General features: G+C 42.7%; 1 protein-coding gene across 4 annotated transcripts in view; it reads left to right on the top strand.

The window, feature by feature from the left end:
- Nucleotides 1-22206, top strand: part of nfic (nuclear factor I/C) — a 482744-nt gene that overhangs the window by 393656 nt on the left and 66882 nt on the right. For all 4 annotated transcript variants that reach the window (XR_015080544.1, XR_015080545.1, XM_086004725.1 and 1 more), the window contains one exon: nt 3183-3268. Coding sequence is in view for 2 of the 4 variants with exons in the window: in XM_086004725.1 (XP_085860851.1) it covers nt 3183-3268 (86 nt within the window). In the remaining 2 variants the exon portion in view is untranslated. The remainder of the gene's footprint in view (nt 1-3182; nt 3269-22206) is intronic.

Here is a 22206-nt window from a genome sequence, read left to right as displayed (position 1 = left end):
TTTATTGGACAGAAACAAGTAATTGACTATATACTGCTAGATTTATTAAAACATTAAATGGATAAATGAACAGAAGCAATGACATATTGTAGCTTTAGAGTAGTTGCAAGCTTAGCTATCTGTCCTCTGAAGGTAGAAAAATAACAGTTGTGTTTACTAAGCTTAACTGCACTGGCCACAAGTTCCCTGAATATTAACCTTTACATCGTGGTTTGTTATTGACCATCCAGAGTCTCTGTGGCTGAGAAACACTTTTCAAAAATGACCAGGACAAACAAAATTTAAATGTGTCTCTTAAACTCAAAATAAAAGCGCCAATTAAAAATATACACGGATAAAACCCCCCGAGGTACTTATAATTTAACTAAATGACCTCCCTACCCCTCCGATACCTGGCCAGACACAACATCTATATTCTGTATCAAAACAAGTTGTGCCATTTTCTTCAAGAGAACCTGGGCTAGATTTTCAGTTGCTTGCGCCAGCAGTTAGCGCCTTAAGAGAAGTGATTTTCGGGCGCTATTCGTGTAGCGCCCGGGCGCAGCGCAGTTTGCGCCCCGCCCCAAATTAAGTTGCCCGTTAGCGCCGGCGCAAAGTTTAGCGGCCGCCCGGATGCGCGCGCAGAAAATGACGTCACATCCTCGTGCAACGCCCTTTGGCCGCCCCGAATCCAAACTTCAGTCGGACCGCCCTATTCTGCGGCTAGCGTCCAGAGCGTTTGTAAAATGGAACGCAACACACCCTGGGGAGCGCAAATTAAAGGGCACTCCTCCTGCACTATAAACGGCAGTCTGCATGTGTTGTGTGGAAGGATCCAGTGTGTTGTTGTGAACGGAGTATTTATGTTTCCGGCCACCACCACCACCACCTTCTTCTTCCTCCTTTTCCTCTTTCCTCTTCCTCCTCCTAAAACACATGCACCCTTCCCCTTTAAGAGCTCACTGGCACCAGAGTGTCTGCCATGCGCTGCGCTCGGGCGCTGCGCTCTGCACCGCCGGCTTAGCGCCTAAAGATAGTAGTGGAACGCCTCTTTTAGCGCTCCACCAACCTCTTAGGGCGAAGCCACTGAATTTCCGGCAACGGGGCGCTACTTTGGGGCGGGCGCTAACTTCAGGCGGGCGCTAAGGTTAGCGCCCCAAAACTGTCTATACTGAAAATCTAGCCCCCTGTTTTTTAAGTCCATATGTACCATTACAGAAATAAATAAGCCATTGCCATGGTACATTGTAGTAAAAATGCTTTCTGGATAATATGTAGCGTGTCCCCTATAACCCCATGACAATGAAAAATATCACATTATTAGATTATATAAAGGCTAAACGACTATTCTGGATTTATTTAGCGATAAAATACATAGAAGCAGAAAAGCATAGGCAAGAACACTGAACAGCAAATACTTACATGAAAAAAATGGAATTAGTCCACAAGAGCTTAACATAGTCTTCTTGAAAAAATCTCCCCATCTTAGTCTTGGAACATAATAGTTCTTTTGGATGAATCAGCCAAGCCTTCTCTTTGGTACACCATCCACAATCTTTTGGGATGAGAAATTTCACATAGAGTATGTGTCATGAGCGCCACATGGAGCTCAAACTAAAGACTAGCAACCAGATTTATAAGATTTAGCCCATGTAACTTATTTGAAGTTAAGCCATTTTCTTTAAAAATGGTCAAGTAAACAAATTGTTAACAGTCTTCACCTTGGTACAATGGTATAACAACTTATAACTACCAGCTTCCCTAACGCTATAGTCTGCTTCATTTGAAACCAGACAGTAATAGGAAATAACATTTCAGCTGACAAAACTGCAGACATTAACATTTTAAACATGTTGCCCTGGCCTTAATGGTTGCTTTAACTTAATCGATTTCCCCTTTTCTCTCAGTCTGTCTGCTTCCTGCCTTTGATTTTATATCTACCGATGAGAACAGTTTCTATTTTGCCTCCTAACTACTTGAAATGATATAAAACTAAAGACAGAAGTTTCTATTTTTTTTTTCCACAGGTACATTGCTCATTAAACATTTTGCCAGGAGAATTTTTTGTTAAAAGTCTTTGTCCCTGAAATTCCACAGGGTTTCTCCCAGTCTCCTGCTGTAACTTTGGTGGGAGATCAGTGGAACCCCAGGGAAATGGTATTCAAGGACATTTTTTATCCGTTTACACCATTTCTCTGGGGATTTCGCTGATCGGACGAAGTTACAATGAGTGAACCCCCATGGAATTTTAGGGCTTTTATGTTTTTGTGGCCATCAGCAATGAGATATGGGAACAATACTTAATTTCAAAAGAATTCTTTAAAAAAACTTCTCAATCTTGTTCAGTTTTAACAACAATAACAAATTGCATTTATATAGCGCCTTTAATTAGAAAATGTCCCAAAGCGCTTCACATAAGCGAAATCAAAAAAAAGAGCTGCAAAGCCAAAGAAGAGATTTGGAGGAATAACCAAAGAGCTTGGTCTAAGAGGTGGGTTTTAGAGAGAGTCTTAAAGAAGAGAGGGAGGTGGAGAGATGTAAGGGTATAGGTAGGGAATTCCAGAGCTGAAGACCCACCCACCAATGGTGGGGCAAAGAGGCAAATGCAAAACAGGGCTGAGTTGGAGGAGTGAAGAGTTTGGGGCAGGGGATTGTAGGACTGGAGGAGGTTACAGAAACAGGGAACAGTGAGACCATGAAGGGATTGAAACACAAGAAAGAGGGTTTTAAGTTTCAGGGACCGGGAGCCAATGTAGTCCAGCGATGATGGGGGATGATGAGTGAGTGGGATTTGGTGTGGGATAGGATATGGGCAGCAAAGCTTTGGATGAGCTGAAATTTGCAGAGAGTGGATGGGAGGCCAGCAGGGACAACATTAGAATAGTTGAACCTGGAGGTGACTACAGCATGGATGATGGTTTCAGCAACAGATGGACTGAGGTAGGGATAGAGGCGGGAGATGTTATGGAGATGAACATAGACAGTGTTTGTGATGGAGAGGATAGGGGGTTGGAAGCTCAGCTCTTTAAATCTTTGCAGTGTAGATAATTTCTATATGTATATCTTTATATCTGTGTATATATAAATGCGGTTCAATGATTCCTTTGATTTAATGAAAACATATATTTGAGTGTGATGTAGTCCATATTAATGCACTGTTGTGGGTCTATCCATCGCTTCTAACACATGCTATTTCATTTCAGCCTACACAACACCTGGAACCCCCCCAGCTAACCGTTCCTTTGTGGGAATAGGACCAAGAGATCCTGGCAGCCTTTATCAGCCACAGGTATTATAGCAGGTCTAGTTTCATTGACGGTTTGTATGTAATTAGTCTCCCTTTCACATGTAGGTCATTTCAGCTTTGATAGCATTGTCGCGAACCATGATAAACGGTTTTCAAGAAAATGCATTGTTCCAAGAATTATTCTCTAATCAGTCCAAGCGGGTCTTTAGAGAATAGGTTCAAGTTTTTCTTGAACCACTGTTAAGCCGATTTCTTAACTCTTTGCTTTTACAAGAAACATCTTGTGAGTGTTAATTCAATGTATTGTGTGTGTATAAGTGTTTACAGTGGCACAGGTCATTGAGGACATGCCATAAACCATTCACAGTACCTGATTCAGTTAAGATGAAAATGCAACATGGTGTTTTTAACCATAATTTGGTAAAGGGTGTAGAACCATGGAAAAGACTCACATCACCGCTTGTCTGAATAGTTTACTTGAAAGTTACATACTTTGTAAGACACCCGCTTATAGCCTTAGCAAGTTCTTTTTCAATATTTAGTCTCATACTAAGGATCTGAAATAATTTCTTGGCTAAGACAGACTTTCTGCAAGCACTAATTAAAATAGCTCCTGAAACAACCTTCATTGCAACCTAGCCTCAGTGCATGTATTTAGGGGGAATTTTGCAAGGCTCCACTCCCAGTGCGCAGCTTCATTAGATGAGAGCATGGGTTACAGAATTGGCCCCATAATGTTATACCCTATACCCTATATCTGACCTACCCTGCAGTCAAGAAACATGGATTTATGAAAGGGATATCGTATTTTACAAACCTACTGGAGTTTTTTGAGGATGTAACTGGTAGAATAGATAAGGGAGAACCAGTGGATGTGGTGTATTTGGATTTTCCGAAGACCTTTGATAAAGTCCCACATAAGAGGTAAGTGTGCAAAATTAAAGCACATGGGATTGGGGGTAATATAATGGTATGGATTGAAAATTGGTTAACAGACAGGAAACAGAGAGTAGGAATAAATGGGTCTTTTTCGGGGTGGCAGGCGGTGACTAGTGGGGTACCGCAGGGATCAGTGCTTGGGCCCCAGTTATTCACAATATATATAATGATTTGGATGAGGGAACCAAATGTAATATTTCCAAGTTTGCTGATGACACGAAACTAGGTGGGATTGTGAATTGTGAGGCTGCAAAGAGGCTTCAAGGCGATTTAGACAAGTTGAGTGAGTGGGCAAATACATGGCAGATGCAGTATAACATGGATAAATGTGAAGTTATCCACTTCGATAGGAAAAACAGAAAGGCAGAGTATTATTTAAATGGTGATAGATTGGGAAATGTTGATGTACAAAGGGACCTGGGTGTCCTTGTACACCAGTCACTGAAAACAAACATGCAGGTGCAGCAAGCAGTTAGGAAGGCAAATGGTATGTTGGCCTTAATTGCAAGAGGATTTGAGTACAGGAGCAAGGATGTCTTACTACAGTTATACAGGGCCTTGGTGAGACCACACCTCGAGTGCTGTGTGCAGTTTTGGTCTCCTTACCTAAGAAAGGATATACTTGCCATAGAGGGAGTGCAGCGAAGATTCACCAGACTGATTCCTGGGATGGCAGGACTGTCGTATGAGGAGAAATTGGGTCGACTAGGCCTGTATTCACTAGAGTTTAGAAGAATGAGAGGGGATCTCATTGAAACGTATAAAATTCTGACAGGGCTAGACAGACTGGATGCAGGGAGGATGTTTCCCCTGGCTGGGGGCTCTAGAACGAGGGGTCTCAGGATATGGGGTAGGACATTTAGGACTGAGATTAGGAGAAATTTCTTCACTCAGAGGGTGGTGAACGTGTGGAATTCTCTACCACAGAAGGATGTGGAGGACAAGTCACTGAATATATTTAAGAAGGAGATAGATAGATTTCTAGACGCAAAAGGTGTCAAGGGGTATGGGGAGAGAGCGGGAATATGGTATTGAGATAGAGGATCAGCCATGATCATATTGAATGGTGGAGCAGGCTCGAAGGGCCGAATGGCCTACCCCTGCTCCTATTTTTCTATGTTTCTAAACACTTTATGACAAAAGCAAAGACTGAAAAGTGACCTCTATATGTAGTCTTTAAATATATTGATTTGCTGTGCATTGTGATGTATTATATTTACGACAAATGAAGAATGGAATAAGCAGCCTGATATGAATACAAGGTAGTATATCTGAGTATATACACTGTTTCAGTTAGTGGTAGCAGCTTATCACTACTTGTTTCAGTCCTAGTGGTTTAGCAATCCAACACTTAAAAACAAAATAAATATTTTGCAATAAGGTGGAAAGATTGACCAGTGAACCCATCAACTGTGCTATGTAGGTCCCTGTACATCAGAAATAGAGATATTCCTGAATAAATGCCAACCTTCTTCCCAAGAAATTGAAATGGGACCCAGTTGGAAGTGTGGATGTTGGGTGAGGACCGGACCATCCTCAGCTGTGATGGCGTCTGCTATGGAGTAGCCTGTGAACATTTACTGTGAAGACTCACACGGGAATAATGGCCTCAGAAGGTGCCAGCTGCCTGTGGAACTGTACCTGAGCAAGGAGTTAACTCCTTCAAGAAAGGAAGGGAGGGAGAAGTATTAGCAAAGGAAAAACAGCAGCAATAGATAGACATTTGCAAAGATGTCAAAGTACAAGGGTCAGTTTTTCAGGTCCAGAAAACCCTCGGGCCTCTAACCTTTTAATTTTTTTCTGATTTCTTATTTATCCAAAGGTCTGTAGGCACAGACTGAAAGACATTTATAGTCTCTGGGAACTGTCTTCCTTTTCTGGTTTATAAATGTGAATGATTCTCCATCATAGCTAATTACCTATATGTTTCTAATGATCTGGAATGAAGTTTTTCTACTAATTAGACCTGTTACGGTTTTCTATTAATTGTCCTGCTCAAACCCTGGCCTGCTATTTCAATAATGCCAAGGCAGATGATTTAATTTGCATACTTGGAAGATGGTCCCATGCTGCTGGGGGTGGGGGGTGAAAGTGAGCATCTGTAGATGTCAATAGACCCTAAAACAAGCTGGAGCTATCTACTCTAATCCCAACTCCCTGCCCTTTTCCCATATCTTTTTAATTCGTCCTTTTCAAATACTTACCCAGTTCCCTTTTAAATGATGTTATCGTCGTCGTTTCAAGCACCACCTGAGTGAAAAAAGATTCCCTCTAACTTCCTTCTTTGACCCGGTGATAATCCTGAAAATACCCCACTGATTGTTCACCAATCTGTGGAAGCAATTCTTGTACTATTTGCCCTCTCCAAACCTTTCATAGTCCTGTAAACCTCAAAAAAGAAAATGAGGGAAAAAAATGTCTTAAAAAGATAAATAAAAGAACAAGAGGACACAGAAAAATAACATTAAAGAGATAAATCAGAATTTTAAATTTAAAGAAAATTAATTGAAAGAAAATTATTCTGTATGACTTAAGTGTTATAACATTAAGAAAGTAAGCTATTTTAATTTAGGGATAGGTATGAGTGCTGGGGAGACCAATTGGTTGAACATTGGGGTGGGATCAAGAGGAGCCTTTCATCCTCCTGAGGTGAATAAAGTGAATATTGTATCTTAGGATCTGAGGGAGAGCAGGAGATCTCCTTATGTGACTCGGTGTTAAATTATGTTTGATAACGCTCCTGTGAAGCGCCTTGAGATGTTTTACTACGTTAAAGGCAGTATATAAATGCAAGTTGTTGTTTGTAGTGGTTGCCACTTGTCACAAGTACTGTATTCAGACATTCCTAACTATTGACAATAGAAATGGAGATGAACATCACCCCATGCTACCATCTGATGGTAGAGACAAAGCTTTCTCTCTCGCGGTGATAGGGTTCACAGAGGTTACACCACAGTATGTCTCCATTTTTTGTTACTGTCAAATATAGGTCATCTGGAGCTGATGAGAGGATGCGAATTGCTATAGGACCATATTTTCCTCTGGGTGTTAAGTTTAACTAAAAATTAGACTGAGTGAATAGGGCAGCAAAACCGGTAGACAGCAGTAATAGACTTTTCATCCATTATTGCTGCTATTGTCAGTCTTGCTCCAATGATAAAGTGTGTGTTCGAAAAATTAGCCAGAAGAATTGCTTGTTCAGACTTTGTTAAATTCCAGTCAGGATAATCTGGTGAGGAATTGCACAAGGGCATGGAGGGATAAAAATAAAAAACGAGTTCTGAACTCCCCAAGAAGCATGAATTAATTGTGTCTTATTTGCGACAGTAGTCACATGGCATTTACACACTATTGGAATAATAGCCTTACATGCAACATTCCCCAGTGAAGGTGGGAAACATTGTAATAGTATGCTGCAAATGAACAACAGCAAGAAGGCACAGAAGATCAGGAGGGTGCTGATGCATAGGAGGCACTAGCAACAGATGAGCAACTGCAAGCAGGGAGACGGGAGGAGGGGGATCTTGCTGTGCAGGAGGTTGAAGCCCCTTATTTTATGGAATTTTATGACTACCAATTAAAATAGCAGGTGACTTTCCTGGAGATGATTTTGTGCAAAATAAACATGGTAGCGGGAATGATCGAAAACTTCCAGTGGGTGTTGTAATTGCCCATGATTACTTTCCATTGAACAAATTAACAATCAGAGAACTCTTAATTTGTTTACCTGTTTAGTTTTGTCTAAAATGTGCATACCTTCAGCGTGGTTTACATTGAAAAATGGCACCTGCAAAATAAACGAATGGCAGACTAAAAGCGACATCATTTTACTTGATGCTTGAGTCTTTGTGATGTAAGTCTTGCTAAGGATAGAAAATACATTCAGCATTGTTATCCCACTGACATTTAATGGACTTGTACCAAATTCCCTTCTCCAATATTTTAATAGATTTACTAAACCAACTTATTTTTTATTTAATTCCCCTTTCTGGCCCAAAGAGCTTATTGTACTTTTTGAAAATGTTGTCTAACTAGACCTAAATATCGTCAGCCACGAAATAAGATTTCCTCAATTTTTGTTGTCATTTTTCAAAGCTCAGGTGAACTTACAGATGAGGTGATGATGCCACTGGGCTACCATCTATCAGATTTTTATAAATGTTTGAGACGGATACCCAATCAAACCAGATGGAAAATTTGTGAAATGTGATTATTTTTTAAACTTGTAAATACAACATACCAGAGATAGAGAAGAATAATCTGCATTTTGGTTGCCACATAAGTGGTTTTGCTCAGCTTATCTTGCTCTCCATTTTCCCCATGTTCCTTTTGGGAAAGCACCTGTGCTCCATTCAGCACCTCGAGTGACCAGAAACTCATCATGTAGTGAGTCTCTGGTCACACACCTATGGCCTGCCACTTCATGACACAACAGTGTGCATCAGTGCAACCAGTTGCTTACGGAATATGTATTTTCACCAGGCTGGGCTGATTGTACTGTGAAAATATTATCAGTACAGGTATGTTATCAAATACAGATTTGTTTACCAATTGTGTGACAGAAATATTCACACTAATACAAGAAGCCAATTTCTCACTTATGCACACACATTCATTCCTGCAACGATAGTATATTTATTCAAAAGAGCTACAGCGATCTTTCAAAATTTATACAGGCAGGGATACTGGAGTTCGTCCACTTATAACCCAGATCAAAGTTCTAGCTAGTTATTACTCAGCCGTAGACTTCGATATGCCATGAATATATACACAGTTAATATTAACACCGCCTCCTTTTTAAAAACAGGTTTTCAATCTCAGATAAAATCCCCAGGTAGCTATCATAAGTTTAATGAGTGATATCAATATTAAATGGCATGGTAGATAAATAACAGAGGCAGTGACTTTTCCAACAGCCCACTGCCTTGACACGAGACATGATAGGTTGGTTCAGTGGCGTGATGGTTAATAGCCAATTAGATTAGCTTGCTGATCCTTTGTAAGTGGACACCTGTCAGCAGTCTGTGTCACTCTTCGACAAAGTGCATAACTTGATTTTCAATCTAAAAATAGTTGGATTGCCAAGCATAGGCTGCTTCACTTTTAAGGGTCTACCTTACCTCGGTTGGAAAAGTGGTTGTAAAACTTTACAAATGGTAACATGCAGCTAAATCATCCTAAGATATTCCTAACTTGTTAATAACGTCCAACCCAATCCGAATGTTTTCTGAGATGACCAGAAAAGGAGGCGGTAATCCAATGGCAGCTCGCAAGACCCACAAAATTCTTGGGTCCATGCTGCCTTCAATTCCCCGGAGAGGGAGTTATTTACATGTTGGAATGCTGTTGGTGGTGGGAAAACCACAAAGGTAAAGGTGCCTTTAGTCAACAAGCAAATCTTTAGAGTAAAGCAAATCAGATGTTAGGATGTATTTAAAAAGTCAAAATAGTGAGGTGACCCTGCCACTTTATAAATCATGGTGTTCCCTCCTTAAACCTTTCCGCCTCTCTACTTCTCTTTCCTCCTTTGAGACGCTCCTTAAAACCTACCTCTTTGACCAAGCTTTTGGTCACCTGCCTTAATTTATCCTTATGTGTCAAATTTGTTGTCTTAAAATACTCCTGTGCAGCACCTTGGGACATTTTACTACATTAAAGGCGCTATATAAATACAAGTTGTTGTTGGTGCAACCGTAATTGGAAAACTGTGTACAGATCTGTTCGCTGCAGTATAAAGAATATTACAGCCATTGAAGAGATACAGAAGAGAGCAACCAAAATGATTAAGGGAATGGAGAGTTTTGATTATGATGAGCAATTATGTAAGTTGAGCATGTTCTCACTGAAAAAGAGAAGGTTGAAAGGTGATATGATTGTCGCTTTAAGTATTCTGAAGAGGCTAGGTAATGTAGATCATGACAAGCTGTATCACTCTGTCCAGAATAGTAGAACCAGAGGACACTACCTCCGCTTAAAAAGGGTTAAATTTAAAACTAATCTGCGGAAACATTATTTCAGTGAACCAGTGGTAAATATGGAATAGGCTCTCTAGGGAGATAGTGAAAGACAATAGAGTTGATTCATTAAAATACAAATGAGATAGGTTTCTTTCAGAAAATAATATTTTGGGATAAGTATATGAGTAATTTGAGACATGACATATAGGCCTAGAAATTCAGTGCCCTTAGCGCCGATTTTGCGGCGCTAGAGGGCCTTGCGCTGCAATTGGCGCCGGGGCCGAAATTGCCTGGGGCCCTTCCGCCGCGGTAGACCGGTAGCGCTGCGCCGGCACCGATGACGTCATCGGTGTGCGCAGCGTCCCGGTTGCCATGCCGACGGGCCCCAGCGCCGAAATTCAGTTGCGGCCGCCTCGCCCGTGGCAGCCGCAACTAAGACTCTGGCAACAGAGTCTTACATGACTTTGCGCCGGCGCATTAAAGGCCCCGCGGCGGCCGGCCGGCCGCCTGGCCGCAGCTCCCTCCCCGGACTTCCCCCCCCCCCCCCCCCGGAACAGAAGCAAGCCCGGCACTTGTCCGAGGTGCCGGGCTCATTTTTAAAAAGATTTTCGCGGGCCGCGGCCGGGTGCAGGCAGCTCCTCCTTAAGGGAAGGAGGAGGCCTGCACTTCCCGAACCTGCCGCACCGCAGCGCCGGAATAGCGCCGAAATTCAGCGCGTTGCGCCAGTTTTCAGGCGCAAACAGCTCTCAGCAGCGCCGGCAGCCGTTTGGGCGCAGAACTATTGAATTTTGGGCCCGACCAGCGCGACTTAGCTCCGGCACTAACTTCCGGCGCTAAAGCCCTGGCTGCGCCAAAACTCAATTTCTAGGCCAACGTAAGTAAAGCATGCTTGGAAGGAACAGGTGACTTTGGATCTATAGTTTCCAAAGCTTTCCATCACTGGGAGTTTCCTCGCCTCATGTCTTGGTCTGTTGTAAATTAATTGAGAGAGGGTGATGCCATAATTAGTGAACAACTCCATTACTGTTGTATCATGCCACGACCGGGATGGTAGAAGGTGAACTAGATGGACTTAGGAATTGCTAGATGAAAAAAGACCAATGTTCCTACGAGTTTGTTCATAAGAATTGCTTCTGACAAGGCCCCGCAGATATAAATGTAAATGCAAATGTAAAAAGGCAAGAAACAAAATCCTACAATATAGTATTAGGATTTAGTATTACAACATGTAACGACATTGTATATTTATGAAGCAAGAAATATACGTTTCTGAGGTCATCATACACCAGGAATATCTCCTTCACTATCCCCACCTCAAGTTGTCCTGTGAAGTACAGATAGAAAATTAACAAACATGAACAAAGGCAAGTATCCTGGACACCAACCAAAGGCAGGCTGAGTTGAAAGCAAGCAGGAAGAGGTGAGACATTCTGCCTACAGCAGGGGCCAGCGGGGGAGGACTATCCACCCAGAATGACCAGTTGGAGCATGATTTATGACAGTGGTGGACTCTGGATTCCTTCTTGAGTTCATGGCAGAGTTCTATCATTCTGTAGAAATTAATCCCAACCTTTTAAAAGATTTAGGCCTATACCTGGTTTTAGAAACTTAACCAGAGAAAAAACATCTTCTGCTGAGTGGTTCCCACTTTTTGCTGTCTTCTGTGTTAAGTAAAGAGCCATGTCGTAAAAGCTGTAATCAATAGCAATGCAGTGCAGTACTTACACTGTTTGTGGGTCAATAACAGGAGATTGAAGCTCCAGTAATTGAAATCTCTACAAAGTGTCACCTTGCAAATCAGCAAATTTAATGAATAGCACAGGAATACTAATGCCTGGACCTGTGCCTCTATATGAATGATTAATATCTGTCTCCAATAAGTTTCATAGGTTTGCATCTCCATTTGAATGTGTAAGGAGTTTTCAGTAAACTAGAAACCGTAAGATCACTGGGGAGTTGGGAAAGGCCATGATTCTACATAGTGCTCTTTCACTTCTGGGGCCGGAATTTGAATCCAGCTCAGATTGATGAGGTAAAAATTACTTTTTGTTGGCCAATATAAAATTAGTTTGGGCATTCTCATCCAGCAGCAAAAAAAATGTTACTAATTGGCACAAAAATTGACAATTTAACTGAGAGAGGTCATAAAAATGGTCAGTGTAAGTAATGGAAGGGGTATGGGGAGAAAGCAGGGACAGGGTACTGAATTTGGATGATCAGTCATGATTGCATTGAATGGCGGAGCAGGCTCGAGGGGCCGAATGGCCTACTCCTGCTCCTATCTTCTGTGTTTCTATGGAAAATGCCACACAGATGCAGGGGAGACTATTTTATTGTTGGTCAGAACTCTAGGTCAGAATTTTGCCGGTGCTCAGCGGATGGGATTGGTGGTGGGTCAGGTGTTAAAGTTGAAGTAATTGACAGCAGGTCGGGACCCTGCTGTCAAATCGTATCCACACGCCATTTCACAGTCATGACCATTGCGGGGGGTACCGTTATGTCTCACCATTCACTGCAACTCACCAAGCCACTTCCAAAGGTGCTCACAAATCTGTCCAAGAATGCAAAGTGTTGAAAATAAAGGTTTCAATGTTTGATACCACATTAAAAGAAACTTTACATGAACATTGGATAAAACACCCATTGGATAAAACACCCAACACCTTGTGTGTTAGTTGGTATGATTGCACTAGGATGAGGGTGAATGTGAGGGGTGGCTAGTGAGATGGGGATATGATAATATAGATTGAGAGGGATGGGTGAAGGTCCAAGGTAAGTTGGTATGAATAAGGATGTGCAGTAGTAGGGGTAGGGAAGGCAGAGTGATGGGGATGAGATGAGAGTTACGGCAGGATGAGATTGAGTGAGGCTTTGCAGTAACTTTTTGTGACCTACTGAGATCATTGAAAGGTTTGCGGCACTGCACCCAGGTCCTCCTGACCACATCCCTGCTTGTGCACTCCTCTGCAATGTGGAACCAAGCTGTGTTGGTCTCCTGGGGAGGTCTCTTCTGCCCATGGGAAGGGAAGAGGACCTCCCTGCGTGCTGTGACTCCCTCCATATGCTTATTTGTGCTGTCAGTGTTCTACAGCATTGAGGTGCTGCAAACACTGACAAGCACTGCACAGAGGCAGAGAGCTGCACCCAGGCTCTCTCATGACTCCCTCCATATGCTTATGGAGGGAGTCATGAGAGAGCCTGGGTGCAGCTCTCTGCCTCTGTGCAGTGCTTGTCAGTGTTTGCAGCACCTCAATGCTGTAGAACACTGACAGCACAAATGTCAAGACAAATGTGGCCATGGTCCCTTTAAGGAAACCGGCTGATGACACGTCATGAAATGATGTCACCAGACCCATTTCCTCTAATAGGGCGGGAAACGTGCTGGGCGGGTTTAACAAGCCCAATCAACGGAAAGTAATTTCACAGAGCAGAATGGAGCCAGCAGCAGGGCCACGACCCGCCACCAACATCGCCTGCCACGGACCCGCCGAGGTAAGTAAAATCGTGGCCCTACAGTTCGATGTGCTCTGCCATACCTATCTGTGCTTGCTGTTGCAAAACTGTTTCACTCCCAGAACTGCTGACCTTCACTTCAGTGAGCACAAAACTCATCTAAGAAATACAGCATTGTTTTGCCATAAAACTGCATTTTGTGAATATCCTGTAGCTGAGCTTCAAACCCTACTTTCTATTCATCACTAAGGGTGATTAATTTTACCTTCACGACATTACCTGTCTCTAGGCCCCACAAGGAAAGCTTGGGACTCCCCTACCCTAGGCTTCTGTCCCCCTGACCGCAATCCCCTCCTGACCCCCTCCCCTGACTACCTACCGTAGTGTCAGGGACTGTTCTCTCAGGTCCCCAGTGGTGGCACCTGCTGCCCGAATTCCTGCTCCCACTGCCTGCCAAGTAGTTATTTTCTCTGGTTTCAGGCAGGATTTGGACATCCAAAATGGAATTGAAGCCCGGGAGTTAAAATCCCTCCTAGCCTTACGTAGTACCATCATGTGACCTTGCTGCTAACCCCAGCCCCTGCACGCCACTCTCGTGCCCAGAGTTAAAACCGATGCTTAGGAATCAGCTCAGGTATACTAACTGAAGGCTCGGCCATGTCACCTTTCTTAAGAACTGGGAGTAATACTAACCATGATAACTACACTAAACACGCTAATTACATGAAACCATGATAACTGAGGGCCATAGACAACACTCGCTGTGGAGCAGCAGTAACCAACCTATCCATCCAGTAACTCGCCCAATGAATGCAAAACCTAAAATAGGGCAGAATGGATTTGTTACAGTTCACAATATCCACTGAAACAGTTGATTTTTTTTTGGTTTACTAACTGGGTATCTGATGTTGGATGTGATTTCTGATACCGACATTGTCAGGTTATTCTGTTAGGAGATAGTGACTGAAGACATGAGAGCTCAGAGGTGACTTTCACCCGTCACCTGGACTCCATTTATTCTCAAGTCTGCGCAATGATGTAGGCCAAAGGCTTAGTTGTAGTATCTACTCCATATAAACAAAAAGTTCCACATCTTTTCAATATATCAAATTCCATATAGAGATAGCACAGAAGTATAATGCACAATTGTGGCAGGGGATTTGTTAATTTAATAATTATAATTGATTAGACAAAATCCCCCATGAATTAAAATACATAATCATCTTGTCGAATTAGGCGCTGTGACACGCTTGATCCATTCAGATGCTATTTTTGATCTTTCAATTCCTGTTTTTAACCATACAAACCTCCCCGGCTGAACCTCTTTCAGCTGGGAGAGCAGATTATTGTAGGTTATATAACCTGGTGATCAGTGGGTGCACTTTAGTGGAATGATTTTTCTTCCACCACCTAAAACTGCAGCATCCTGCCATAGTGAAGCATATCAACAGTGGTTGTGTATCCAAACAGGGCCTGGGACACAAAGCCACAGACATCTAGTGGGGAGCCAGACACACGTCTGTGCTTCCAGGTGATCCACCACTAGCTGTTGCTTTAATGTTCCAAGGTAGCTTGCTAACCGCTTCAACTACAAAATCGTCAGTCGGCATCGCTCTACATTAGCTTCAGGATACTCAAACCATATCAGAAACTTTGTGACCTTAGTGAGAACATTCAGTCAATTAAAAAGGGCATTAATAATATTGGATTAGTATTATATACAACCAGTGAAAAAAGGTGCTTCCTCTATAATAAAGATTAGTCTATTGAATATCGTACAGTGGTCCAGATAGCAGTAGAGCTGCCTTCCTATCAGATGGCTGTTGGTTTACATTTCGGGCTTGTCTGTCACCAAAGTGTTTTGACACAGTCGGAGGTGAGTATTATCACTTCATGGTAAGGTAAACAGACAGATTTCTGTACTTGACCAAAGAACACAATCATCTGACAGCACTGCTTGTGCATGCACATGTTCTCACACGGCAGCACGAATGGTGGTCTTGAAGCCCACTGCCAAGGCCATCCCAGACTCCCAGCTGAAGGAGGCTTCAGGGCAGTGAGTGCCTTATATGAGGGGATAGGAGGGGAATCGTGAATAAAATGGGAGAAGTAGAACTTTAATCTGAAACTATTTCAAGAGGACTATTAATAGGGTAGAATTACCTTGCCCCAAAGTCCTTTGCAAAGGAAAAAAAAACAATTGTATACAGTAATCATTGGAAGAGTCTAGAGTCATTGGAAGGTTAATTTTTCTTCAGTTTAAAATTCACTAGGTTATTTTATTTATCACAATCCAGGAAAATTGACAAAGAAGTTTGTGGAATTCACCATGTTGGTTGCACAATGCATTTTGCGGATCTGTGGGGAATAAATCTTCAGGCACCAGCTGCATCCAACAACATTGGCTTCACAGCAGTCAGACTAACCATCTGTGTCCTCTCCAGCACTCTCACGTAGCCTTACACAAGAACTCAGTAATTTTTTATGAGGCATTCATAGTTTATGCATGATAGTAATGTAGGTACTGTACAGTCATCTGCATGTTAATAAGCAGTCTCATGGTTGCACCACTTTTGGGCCTGACAGGAGTGTGGGCAGTGTACAGATGTCTGCATTTTAATTATCTGCCACAAGGCTGCATCGCTGCTGTACATAAAGTACGAGCTTCTCACAAATAATTAATGAGGCTACACAGCCAGAAAGTTTGACTTTAGTTTGAAAGATTAATGAGCACAGGGATTATAGGTGAGTGGGACATGGTATGGGATAGGATAAAGGCAGCAGAGTTTTGGATAAGCGGAAGTGTATAGAGGGTGAAGAATGGTAGGCTAGCCAGGAGAGCATTGGAACAATCAAATCTGGAGGTGACAAAGGCATGGATGAGAGTTTTAGCAGTAGATGGTTTGAGGCAGGGCTGGGGATGGGTGATATTACGGAGGTGGAATTAGGCGGTCTTTGTGACAGAGAGGATATGGGGTCAGAAGTTCAGCTCTGCACCAAATAGATCACCAAAGTTGTGACAGTCTGGTGCAACCTAGGACAAGGGAAGGAGTTGTATCGGAGGCGAGGGTATGGATTTTGTGGCAGGGGTTGAAGACAATGGCTTTGGTGTTCCCAGTGGTTAATTGGAGGAATTTGTGGTTCATTAAAGATTGGATGTCGGACAAGCAGTCTGACAACACAGAGGCATTGGAGGGGTCAAGAGAGGTGGTGGAGAGGTCGAGCTGGATGTCGTCAGCGTATATGCGGAACCTGACCCCATGCCTTTGGATAATGCCACTGAGGGGTAACATGTTGATGAGGAAGAGGAGTAGGCCAAGATTATCGGGGGACTCCAGAGGTAATGATGCAATGGTAAGAGACGCCAATGCTGGAGATGCTCTGGCTATGGTTGGATGGATAAGAGGGGAACCAAGCGAGGATATTGCCTCGAAGCTGAACATTGGAGGAGGATGGTATGGTTGACTGTATCAAAGTCTGCAGAGAGGTGGAGGAGGGGTAATGCACGATTGTCACAGTAACATAGCATGTCATTTGTGACTTTGATTAGGGCCATTTCAGTACTGTGGCAGGGGTAGAAACCTGATTGCAGAGGTTCAAACATGGAGTGGAAGGAAAGATGGGCACAGATTTGAAGATGACTGAACTCGCTTTGTGCAGTCACTGGAATTAAATACCAGGCGCTGCGTATAATGGGGTGGCCGATGCGATACCACCCGTTCTGCGCCATCGCCCGAGACTAATTTCTACCCTAAAATCTTTTAAGTTTTGCTACAAAAAAATTAAATTACGCAATTTCAATAAAGCAGAATGAGAGGCTTTTTTTGCATGGTTGTAATTCAAATTTAAAATAATTTGAATTAAGCAATGCTGAATTATGATGAATAGAATATATGCACAATACAGCCAATGGTGGTTGTAAATAATGTGTTTGAATCTCCTTGTCTACTTAATGGTATTTTTAAACCATTTTAAAACCTGCTTAAACCTGAGAAAATTATCTCTTGAAATAGGCATTTTAGTTATTAATGAAACACAGATGCTACTCATTTTCTCACTAAAATTGGAACTTGTAAAATGTGGGATAGCATTTTAAATTGATTAGTGTAGATGACTATGTTTTATATTGGAACAGAAATACTGCTGTAGTCCTCAAAGGGTTAAACCAAGCTGGTTCTGTTGCCCACATTTTGTACTCAAACATTGCTCTCGGCTTTATGGCTTATTCCTGATTGTGTGGATGGATTTTTCCTGACAACATGGCAGGAGACAATCTGTAGCCGGGAAGGACTTTTACATAAAATATATAGCCTTGTCTTTGATCGAGGGCTACATTCTACATGAGCATAAAATTCATTAACCTTTCTTCCAGCAGCCTTGAAACAACTGAGAATGCAGCAAACATTACAGATATCTTTCATTAATACTGCACAGCGTAGAAAATTCAGTCCATTTCCTATATCCACCAAATCGTTTTCTGTGATCTTAACTGTACATTTTCAACTGAGCGCTCCTGTCAAGTATAGTTCTGTCAGTGTTATATTAATCGGACTAATTAGATACAAACACTGGTCTCCTAAAACACACATCAGTGGTTTTCTCCATGTGGATGCTAATGATCTACTTAGTCATTGCTTCCCCTTGTAATTTATCTCTCCTTTAGTTAGCAAATTAACAGCTTGCAGATATTTAATTAATAATCATACTAGAAGGCTTTAGGTTTGGTGCTTTTCCAGAAACATGTATTTTTGTGACTTGTGGTGAAAAGCTGCTTAGGGTGATTTATTCTGAGGTTGGATGTTAATAGTTTGTTAGTATAGTGGGGCTCTTTTGAAGGACAACTGCTACATAATTATAATTGTGGCTAAGCTGAAAGGTCAAACATTCCGATATGAGTTTTATTCGAGTCCAACAAACCAAAGTTTCTGGTTGAAATTATACACAGCTCATTTGGGATTTTGAACATGAGGACCATGCCACTGTTTACTTCATTCTAACATGTTTTCTTGGGCTCAGCTCGGAGTGAGAAAGTTATTCACATTCCAGAGCTCTCAATTGGTCATCTCATGATTATTTATTCTATGCACCTGGACATAGAACACCTCAGTTTAACACTTCATCTTTTTTTAACATTGGATTTTAAAATTATATATATTTATTAAAATTAGAAGGCTGAAGAAGTGCTATAATTAACTACTTTGGATCTGTACAAAAGAAAAGGATCCATTCATGATTCACTGAGTAACATAACCTTGGCCCATAACACAGCCTTGGCCCATTATTTTCTGTGTTTCCTCCTTCAGAGTAGTAGATTCATAGCACTGTGACAGAAATGGCATATGAGGGTCAAAGTTAAAGGACTATGAACGATGTCACGAAGAGAGTGAAACATCTGATCATTTTGACATTCAAAGGTCATTCTATCTTCCTGTTAGAATGTGCAATTAAAACCTTTCTCATTCTATTAGAATTAGTAACTTTCTAACTCAGAGTTTTGCCCAGAAAAATGCTTGTGTGTGGCCTTTTTTTGATTGCAGGATGTTCCATTATAGCTGTTCACAATTTTTAATATGCCTTGTTAACTGCCAAAGATGACATTTGGCATCCTTCCCACTGCAGCCCCTGATCCCAGAAGATGCCAGGTGGCATAATGATTGCAGCTGTGCAGAGTAGCTGTTCACTGCATTAAGTGAAATCAGAATAGTGGTGTGCAGATTGTATGTAGTGTTCAAGTTTATTGAAACATCCCTAAATAACCAGCAACAAAATGTGAATGATTCTGAAAAAATCCACCCGACCAAAATTGCAGGATGTTTTAACTGGTTGGCTTGTGGAGTTTGTTACTGTCTTCTCCATAGGTAATTTATAGGCTCTGAATAACTTTTTGAGTCCTGACTGCCTTTCTAATGAAACGTACTACATTTCAGGCTCTCTCTGCATGCGTTTTAATTCATGCCCAATGCAAAAGTCAGCTTTCATAAACTATACCCTATGTTCCCTGTAATTTTTTTTGGGCCCAGCATTGATCTTCCGGCAAGCTGGCTGCACTGGTTGCCTGAAGCAGTGTGCGGCCACACTGGCGTGCACCTCACAAGGAACACTGGTTACACCTATCAGGAAAGAATGAACAGGCTGGGTCTCTTTTCTCTTGAAGGCTGAGGGGTGACCTGATGGAGGTCTTTAAAATTATGAGAGGTTTTAATAGAGCGGACACAAAAAGAGTGTTTCCAATTGTGGGGAAGAGCAAAACTAGAGGCCCTCAGTATAGGATAGTCACCAAGAAATCCAATAGGGAATTCAGGGGAAACTTCTTTACCCAGAGAGCGGTGAGAATGTAGAATTCGCTACCACAGGGAGTGGTTGAGGCGAATAGTATAGATGCTTTTTAGGGAGGCTAGATAAGCATATGAGGGAGAAGGGAATAGAGGGTTATGCTGACAGATTTAGATGAGGAAAGACGGGAGGAGGTTCGAGTGGATCATAAACGCCGGCATGGACTGGTTGGGCCAAATGGCCTGTTTCTGTGCCGTATATCCTATGTAATCCGATGTAATCCTATGTAATGTAGTCACTGTTGTAACATGGCAGTCAATTTGCACACAGCAAACTCCCACAAACAGTGAGCATTCCACCGATGAAGGGACCTCGACCTGAAACGTTAACTCCGTTTCTCTCTCCACAGATGCTGCCTGACCTGCTGAGTATTTCCAGCCTCTTCTGTTTTTATTTCAGATTCCCAGCCACCACAGTATTTTGCTTTTGTATTAGCGTTCCACTGATGTTGGGTGAGGAATAAATATTGGCCCGAGACACCGGGGTGAACTCCCCCCTGTTCTTCTTCCAATATTGGCCATGAGCTCTTTTGGCCGCGATTTTGTCGGTGCTCAGTGGGTTTGGAGGCGGGTCAGAGGCTAAAGTCCTTTTGATTGACACCAGGTTCAGCACCCGCCGTCAACCCTCCTCCAAACAACCTTCCCAAGTGTCGGGCCCCCGATTTGCGAAACGACCGACACCCACGATTTTCTCCTCGGTGTCGGGATGGGGGGCGGGCCAGCTGGTTTCCAGGTTCCGGTCCCGCCCCCAGCTGCCTCCGCTCTGCAGACTCCCTGCGGGCTAACCGGCCAGTTAACAGGAAGCAGGTCAGCTGATGTCATTTGATGACGCACAATTTTATTTGGACAGTTGATTTCTCAGTGTTTGACAGCATTGAGGTGCTGGAGGGTCCAGTGTGGACCCGGTGATGCTGCCGGGTGGCCAATTTCCCAGTCCCCATACATTAGAGCCCACCAGTGGGAACATCTGGTCTATCAAATAATTACAGTGTGAAACAATCTGCGGCATGCATACTTGTCCCATTTACTTGGTATAAGGTAATAGGTGAGGCAGCCTCACCTTGGCTGATCTTATCAGAGTCTGCAAACACTTTCCGCATTTTAAGGTAGGTCCCCAGGATGGTGGGAATAGCATTGATGTGAAGTACCATCCTCCTCCCTTGGACCTTATCTCCTGTGGGGAGTGCCAAACAGGCCAACTCTCCTTTACCCACTTCTTCCGGCAGCGCCTCTGTTGCTGCAGCAGGAAATCTTGGCTGTTAGGAACATACCCCCTCGAGCCTGTTCCGCCATTCAGTGAGATCATGGCTGATCTGCGACCTAACTCCATATACCCGCCTTTGCCCCATATCCCTTAATACCTTTGGTTAACAAAAATCTATCAATCTCAGATTTAAAATTAACAATTGATCTAGCATCAATTGCCATTTGCGGAAGAGAGTTCCAAACTTGTATCACCCTTTGTGTGTAGAAGTGTTTCCTAATTTCACTCCTGAAAGGTCTGGCTCTAATTTTTAGACTATGCCCCCAGACCTAGACTCCCCAACCAGCATAAATAGCTTCTCTCTATCTACCCTATCTGTTCCCTTTAATATCTTGAAAACTTCAATCAAATCACCCTTTAACCTTCTAAATCCTAGCGAATACAACCCTAATTTGTGTAATCTCTCCTCGTAACTTAACCCTTGGAGTCCGGGTATCATTCTGGTAAACCTACGCTGCACTCAATATATCCTTCCTAAGGTGTGATGCCCAGAATTGCTCACAGTGCTCCAGGTGTGGTCTAACCAGGGCTTTGTTTAGTTGTAGCATAACGTCTACCCCGTTGTATTCTAGTCCTCGAGATAAAAAGGCCAGCATTCCATTACTTTTTATTATTATTCTCTGTACCGGTTGACCTGCTGCTGCCCCATTCTCACACTTCTAGTTCTGAATAAGTGTTGCAAAACTTTTTTTTGCATTAAAGTCCCCTTTAAATTGCTATTGCAGGCCTTTAGAAGCCTGAAGCAATGCCAAATATCTAGCCCTCAAACTAGCAAGCTCCCAATCACTGGCACATTATACATCAGGAGTTGAGTCTGATGGTGTGATTTCCCACCAGCCTTTCAATGGATCTAGGACGGTTGGGAAAGGAAATGACCAGAGAAGCACTTCGCTGGGACCCCCGCCTTGCTGTGTGTCCTCCCGGTTTTTGGGAGCATATATGCCGTTCAGCATTGCTACAGTAGTAGAGGAGGCCGGACAATTGTTTTTTATCATTAGCCGGACCTGTTCAGTCACTCACACAGTAATGGGTTCC

This window comes from Somniosus microcephalus, chromosome 13, assembly GCF_052327205.1.
Source record: "Somniosus microcephalus isolate GS21.2 chromosome 13, FLI_Smic_1.0, whole genome shotgun sequence".
NCBI classification, from domain to species: domain Eukaryota; kingdom Metazoa; phylum Chordata; class Chondrichthyes; order Squaliformes; family Somniosidae; genus Somniosus; species Somniosus microcephalus.
Note: the sequence above shows the minus strand (reverse complement) of the source record. Positions and strands in the feature narration are given on the sequence as shown.